An 8,223-nucleotide genomic window follows, 5' to 3' on the forward strand; every position below is an offset into this window, starting at 1 on the left:
TGGCACTCAGCTTTCTTCACAGTCTAACTCTCACATCCATACACGACCACAGGAAAAACCATAGCCTTAACTAGACGGACCTTTGTTGGCAAAGTAATGTCTCTGCTTTTCAATATGCTATCTAGGTTGGTCATAACTTTTCTTCCAAGGAGTAAGAGTCTTTTAATTTCATGGCTGCAGTCACCATCTGCAGTGATTTTGGAGGCCCCCAAAAAATAAAGTCTGACACTGTTTCCACTGTTTCCCCATCTATTTCCCATGAAGTGATGGGACCAGATGCCATGATCTTCATTTTCTGAATGTTGAGCTTTAAGCCAACTTTTTCACTCTCCACTTTCACCTTAATCAAGAGGTTTTTTAGTTCCTCTTCACTGTCTGCCATAAGGGTGGTGTCATCTGCATATCTGAGGTTATTGATATTTCTCCTGGCAATCTTGATTCCAGCTTGTGCTTCTTCCAGCCCAGCGTTTCTCATGATGTACTCTGCATATAAGTCAAATAAGCAGGGTGACAATATACAGCCTTGACATACTCCTTTTCCTATTTGGAACCAGTCTTTAGATACTAATTAATGAAATTTAGCATAACTGCAAGTTATGGAATTTGGGTATCTTCATACACCTTCTTAAAGCTTCCTCATTTTGGTGAATGTGAAAGGAAATCTCAACATGCTACCTTTCTCAAATTGAGACATAAATGATAAATTCTCCCCCTCTCTCCACCTATATTATTGTTTTTCATAAATGATAATTTTGATTTTTTTACTTCTTCATTTACAGCTAAGTCACCTAACCACGATGCATCAGCACTTCAAATGATTTACCAATTATTCTACACTGGAGGTTCATCTTCTGTGTAATTGTTTAACTAGTAGTCCTGTTTGATCTTTAAGTCTGGTGTACAAATAAAGTTACATAAATGCAAATGTTCATATCTCTTAGAAGTAACAGATTATTAGTTTCAGTTATCTTACTATATAGGCAATGACATTCAAAATGCTCTTTTTCTCTGTTACAGAATTTATACACATGTTAAATTTATGTATATGATCCTATTTAATAATTGGTTATATGTTTCTTGAGGAGTCATATACTCTGTCTGGATGCTGTGGTTTGCACTGATATCTTATTTAATAATTCCAGCAACTCAATTGAAAAGCTATTTCTGCCTTGTAAAAGAAGTAAAATAAAGCACAGAGAAGTAACTCGTCAGAGGACATGTAGGTTGGCAGTGGTGGAGCTTGAGTGCAAAGTCTCTGCTCATTCTTTTTCAGGCCTGACCATATCATGTATGTTGATTTACCAGCATACCACACGTAGAGTGGATGATGAATAAATAATAACCCAGATAGTTAACGTTTGTGACTTCTTGTGCTTCTAGATAAAGAAGACATTTTTTATGGAGTGGGAGAATCAGACATTCAACCCTGACTTCATCTTGATGGGGATTTTTAATTACATGCCCACTCACATCTTTCTCTTCTCTCTGGTCCTGGGCATCTTCACAATGGCGCTCTTGGCAAACACTCTCATGGTCCTCCTCATCTACCTGGACACGAGGCTCCACACCCCCATGTACTTCCTCCTCAGCCAGCTCTCCCTCATGGACCTCATGCTCATCTGCACCACTGTACCCAAGATGGCCCACAGCTACCTGTCTGGCAGGAAGTCCATTTCTGTAGCAGGATGTGAAGCCCAAATATTCCTCTATGTGTCTCTCCTTGGTGCTGAGTGCTTCTTGTTGGCTGTCATGGCCTATGACCGCTATGTTGCCATTTGCTATCCTCTTCAGTACCACAGTCTCATGAACTTGAAACTGTGTGGACTCCTGGCTGCCTCTTCATGGTTCCTTGGTGCCTTTGATGGGATTGTTGAGTTAGCTGCTACTTTGTCTTTCTCCTATTGTGGATCCCGAGAAATAGCTCAGTTCTTCTGTGATGTCCCAGCACTCCTGCATCTCTCATGCACTGATACTTCCACATTCGAAACACTTATTTTCATCTGTTGTGTAGTAATGCTCCTCCTCCCTTTGTCACTCATCATCATCTCCTACACACGTGTAATTATAACCGTTATTCGCATGAGTTCTGGGGAGGGTCGGCACAAGGCTTTCACCACCTGTACTTCACATCTTATTGTTGTGGGGATGTATTATGGAGCAGCTATGTTCATATATATGAGACCCAATTCTAATCGATCCCCAACCCAGGATAAAATGGTATCGACCTTCTACACTATTCTCACTCCCATGCTGAACCCGCTTATATACAGCCTCCGAAACAAAGATGTGGCCAAAACATTCAGTAAGGTACTAGGGAAGAGGAAATTTAGAGAACAAATTGGATAATGGTTGCAGGGTTTTTTTTTCTTTCCTAACTCCTGTCTCTCTCTCTGGCAAGTTCATTTATTTAAATATAACAAGATTTAGCAACAAATGTACAAATGTATAATTTTTCTAAAATAGTCATCACAGTTGATGAACTCTGGGTACACATTTAGTTTATTGATATATTTTGCATTCATTGAATATTCATTGTGGTTTTAAATATACTCAATGAAGTTTTTGAGAAGTGAATGATTAAGTCAATAAACAGATATACTCCTATTAATAGAACTAAATAATAAAACTCTTTTAAATGCTTTCCCTTATTTTCACAAAACAGATTCTTATTGAAATTCTTATTCAATGATTTATGTACTGAGTTAAATACCACACTTGTCTATTTCATTTTGTCATTAGTTCTTTCAAAATATGACCTAACCAGAGAGTCATGGATATTTGCTCATTTACCAAAAAACTTATTCTATAATAAATACTACTTATTTTGGCCAAAAAGACTTTTTTCTTTTGTTTGACTTCTCTAATACACTGAGCATTTGTGTATCTGAAGATTTCTTATAGCGGAGCCACTTATTTCCAGAGTTTTGACAGATGATGCGGTATCATCAACCTATATTTTATAGGGTTTTTTTTTGGTATCCTAAAAATCCACTATGGTATAATGAAATCCCAGGGCTGTGAGTCCTACACAGAAATTATGATCTATATCATATTTATGTACTGAACCGTGATGGGAATATTGTTATTCTTCATATCAGAACATTACCCTTTGAATGTGTGTAGAAAAGTTTCCATGAATTTAGTAGTTATTGCAGTAAAGGTGTAATAATATTATTGTCACATAAGCTGCCTACTTTTTTCTTTGTTTTCCTGATGAACATGGATGGTAACTGAATGAAAATGTTGACTGGTCTTTGATTGCCTTGGTGGGAACCCCATCTCCCATTCTGAGACAATGTACATGGTCTTCCCAAAGGAATATACTCAAATCCAGTAGAAACTCCTCATCTTGGGACAGGTTACAGCACTCAAAGTGAAACACTTTTGTGTCCATAGAAGACCAGATTTCTATGATATTGGTTCTACCTGGGAAATTGGATAAACCTTATAAAGATTGGGATTTCATTCATGGAACTTGCATATACTTCTTTAATCTAAACCTGATATTTGGAGTTGCTATACCTGATATTTGGAGTTGCTATAAAAAGATATATCTAAAAATAAGACACTGGTATTAATTTAGTTAAAAAGTAGGGCGGGGGGAAAGTTGTGGCTTCATTTATATGAGGGTGGAGTTGTGAGTCTTATGATTAGATATGTACTCTTATTACAGCCCTTCGTTGATCAGCTTAAAACACTGAAACTGACAAGTAAATGGAAAAGGGGACTGTTGAGTTTTCCAAGAATGTGATGAGTATCACTGAGAGTGGATCCTTACAGAAATGATGACACCTACATGAAATATCCTTAAATATTTTTTAATTTTGAAAGAGAAATATTTCACAGTTCTTTCCCTAATAGTTGAGGAATTGTAGAATTTTTTCCCAAGATACAAAACAGGACAATGCCAAAATAGAATTCTTGACATGACATCTTTCCTGATTGAGGCTATAAGGTCACATGATCAAAATAAGTCTTTTAAACTTTCTTCTTTCTTCATCTGTTTCTCTTTTTTAATATATATCTTTCTGAGATATCATATACTGTTAATGAAAAATATATTATAGTTTTAATTTTTTTATATTGACTCCATGGAGGTTTGCTTTGCTTTAGAAAAAGTATCATAATTAATTTCTGCTTATATGTGAAGTGGCTACTACAACCTGTAAATTTCATTCATGTGAGCACAGTGTTATCATACTCTTAATTTCTGAAAGCCACAGAAATAGTTGGACCTTGTATACATGTAAACAAATGTTTAAATTATGTACCAATGAGATGCTAAATCAGCTATGTATATTCAAATGGAAGTTGGCCTGGCTGCATATACTAAAGGCACTCAGTACTCTGCAAGAGTTATTGGAATCCATATCTTAAGAAGAATAAATGGAGAAGAGGGTGGTGACACTATTTATTTCATATCTAATTTCACATCATGGTAGCTAACATTATTTGGATGAAACTCTCTGGTACATATTATAATGATGAGTGATGAGCTGAGTTGTACAAACTCTCTGACTACCCTTCATGATGAAAAAAGGCAATAGGCCCCAAGAAGGACTTCATTAAGTGTGTTTCTGGTCCAATAATCAGTTTCAGGACATACTGCTTCATCACCATCATCGAAGAGAAACTCTGACTGACCTCACAGATTCTAATCATGCTGAGTCACTTCAGTCATATCTGACTCTTTGTAACCCTTTGGACCATAACCACCAAGCTCCTCTGTCTGTGAGAATTTCCCACCAAGTATACTGGAGCAAGTTGCCATGCTTGGATGTTCTCTTTGTGATCCCTCCAGGGGATCTTCCAGGCTTAGGGATCCAACCCATGTCTCCTATGTCGCAGATTCTAAATGAACTTTTATTTGTACCAAAAGGTATGGATACTCTGCTGGATGCAGGCAGTGGAACCCATAAGGAATAAGCTGAGGGCCACCACTGTTCCACTGAAAACCTGTATGGAGTCAAGTATTTGGATAGTTACAGACCCAGATAGTAAATATATCCAGGTTTCCAAGAAAAACGAATAAACACAGGAGAATACTTGCCCCTAGAGTAGCTCAAAAAACCCTGCTTTTCTCTGTTCCACTCCCTGGGCAGGAGTGCTGGTACTAGTAGGTCACTAATAAGGACAGGTACTGGGCTACGGTGAGACTACAGAGAACCTTAGCGTGAATGGGGAAAGGGTTAAATATCTCCTTTTCAGTATTTTTAGTGAGGGACAATAGATTCTGCCAGTAAACAGTTTTTTCTAGAGAGGATGTTAGATGGATGGTTTAGAACAAGAGTGCCTCTACATTTTCAGGGAATGCTTTCTCTCTCCTCCCCTTATGGCTTATAGGGATTCCTCACCAGGAGAGGTAAGTGTACAGGGCTGAAGTTATCCATGAACATAATCAGGAAAGGGCAGAAAGACCCCTTGGCCAGCTATTATGTTATATGACAGTTTTTTCCCCTATTATGCACTTTAATACAACTCCATGACAATTAAATTGAGATAATGGAGGGGGCTCATATTATGGAAGTCATAAATGTGTATTTATTTGACAGTAGCTTCTGAGATAATTTCTTCCAGGCTACTCTGATCTGAGGGTGGGTGGTGGTAAGCCCTGCACTGTTCACCTTTGATCTTGAGGGTTGGCATAAATACTGATATCTCCACTGAGGTTAAACAAATATGCAAGCTTTAGAATTTTCAGACTCCATTAAGCTAACTTTAAAGTGACTATTTCCTCACTATGACATAGTAAAGCTGAAAAAGACTTCTATATCCCATCACTAATCAGGTGTAGTTGTCGAGGTCCAGAGATATGAAATGGTTTTTATCAAAGTCACAGGTTTATGATGATTACATAAACACATCAAAGATAGCTTGAAAATTTAGGTAACTTACCACACCAGTATTCAAAGTTAGAGAGGACGTCAACACAGTCTAACATAATTAAACATAGTTGTTTCTATAGGGGTCACTTTTTTTCTGATCCAATATAATATTGCTTAAAGATTCCTATTTGAACTTGTAAATTTACCTGTCTATTGAATGAGGTTGTATAAAGTCATTTCCAGCTATATCTTTCATAATCAGATTTGTAACATATATGACAAATCTTATAGGTTTCAAGATGTTTCCATATAATCTAAAATTTATTCTGAGTTTTCTGATGTTCTCCGATATCATTTGGAGTGGAACACCATTTCAGACAGGTGGTTACTAGCAACTTCAGTTCTCTGCTTCAAGTTCAAGAGAGAGGTACTATTCTTAGAAAAAGAAATTATTCGGGGACTCACTAAATGAGGTGTCTTGTGGGGGCTGAAAAATTTTAATGAGCATGCAAAATTGAAGACCCCACTTAAATAGCTACCTAACTGGAAAAGTATTTTATATGGTTCCTTGGACCGAAGAGCAAAGTGCCAACTAGTGAAAGGTAGAAGCTGTCCTGATTAGCAAACTCAAAAGGACAGAACTGTTTGGTCACTTTGGTGACATCTGACAGAGAAATAAATCTGAGGGTAATAAATACACTTGAGAAACCAGTTAGCATGTAAACATTCCATGCTAATTAATATAATAGTAGAGCATGTGCTAGGGCTGTTGTTGAAGGAAAGTTACATGGCTCAAAATAGCCTGGAGTTCAAACTCCCCTCTAGATCCTCCCCACCATTCTGTGTAAAACAAAGAACTCTCTCACCCGAAGAAAAAAAATGGACATTAACGTTGATTACGCCCAGCTCCCAGCTGGTCCAGCCTCTGGCCGATCTCCAAAATTCCTTACCCCATGGGTTTAACTCTGAACAACCTTGGAGAAGAATAGGCCCCCTTAAGACAGTAACTTTCCACATACATGCCTATATATACTTACTCTTTTCTTGGATAAGTGCAGCAGCTCGCTAATCTGACTGCTGCCCCTTCTCACCTCATTAAAGGTGATCTGTTCCTGTAAAGTGCTGGTCTCATTCTTTTTCTGAACCTTGTCTTCTCTAACTCCCTTACCTTACAGTTGCAACATAAATGTTGCCTTGTACTGTGTCACTGCTTAAAGTGAAAATCAAATCACTACAAATGTATGTACATTTGTAATTAAAAGTGCTTTTTTCCTTATGAATCTAGACTATTTTACATAGAAAATAATCTAATAATCATCTTAATAACTAGACCATAAGAGATTATTTATTTCATCAACTGATTTTACATTAGACTTCTTTGAATGCACTGAGTCAGACTAGAATATTTCTCTTTTTAAAAGCCAATAATAGCAATACTGTATAGTTCTCAGTAACCAACTGAATCATCTAATCAAGCTTCATAGCTCTCTAAATAACAAATTAGCAAATAACAATAAAACTGAAACATATTGTTATTTTTTGCATTAATTTATTTTTAAAAAGTGCTTTATTATTTTAAAATATTTTAATTATGCATAGTACAAAAGGAATGATATAAGAAGTATGGACACATTCCCATATGAGAGTTTATCTTAGCCTGATGAATTTATTCCTTTTCCTGTTTTTAATGAAATGAGATTCCAGCTAGAGTTAATGCTCTTTGGGTAACTCCTCACCATCATACCATGAACCTCTTACATTTCCTGCCATAATCACAGACTTGAATTTTTGATGACGTATTACCAGCAATGGTACTATATTTTGCTGAATGTGTACATCTTCATAAAAATTACATAATATGATACAATAGGTATTATACTCTACACATAATTCTTCAACTTGCATGTTTCACACGTTATGTTTTCTAAAATTAACTTACTTTGATATGTCAAGTCTATTCACATGAATCTTTAAATACTTATACAATATCCCACTGGATAAATATACCATCAACTTATTCATGCATACTCCTATTGATGGATACTTGGATTGCTATATGTTCTATGTCATTATAAATAATAATTGCAATGAATTCAAAGACTCTCTGGTGTCCATTCTCAGAAAACTGGAAATAACATTAGGAGATAGTTCCATGGACAAATAAATCTACTGAGCAGGCATGATTTTATGGATAGTGGGACAGATGATACCCAGTAATTAAAGGGTAGCTCAGGTCACAGGGGCGTTTTTTGTGTTCCATTGTGCAACATTAAGTCTCTATGAATCCAGTAAAGAGCATCTTTTCAAGTATTCTTTCCCTGGAAATGGAGAGAAGCTTAATAGAGCATCTCCATTTAACACAGACCCTATATGCACCACTGGACCTGGTATCACAAAG

General features: G+C 36.6%; 1 protein-coding gene across 1 annotated transcript; it reads left to right on the top strand.

Moving 5' to 3' along the window:
* The first annotated feature begins 884 nt into the window (after positions 1-884).
* Positions 885-2,346, top strand: LOC104982854 (olfactory receptor 2M3-like). Its single transcript, XM_010832302.1, has one exon. The coding sequence runs from the start codon at positions 1,399-1,401 to the stop codon at positions 2,344-2,346; it is 948 nt and encodes a 315-aa protein (XP_010830604.1). The 5' UTR covers positions 885-1,398.
* Positions 2,347-8,223: the final 5,877 nt, after the last annotated feature.

Source organism: Bison bison, unplaced genomic scaffold (assembly GCF_000754665.1).
Source record: "Bison bison bison isolate TAMUID 2011002044 unplaced genomic scaffold, Bison_UMD1.0 scf7180017860731, whole genome shotgun sequence".
Classification (NCBI taxonomy): Eukaryota; Metazoa; Chordata; class Mammalia; order Artiodactyla; family Bovidae; genus Bison; species Bison bison.

Bases quoted from the DNA above. Each gene is read 5' to 3' on its own strand.
- LOC104982854 (XM_010832302.1), top strand. From the start codon at position 1,399: ATGGAGTGGGAGAATCAGACATTCAACCCTGACTTCATCTTGATGGGG.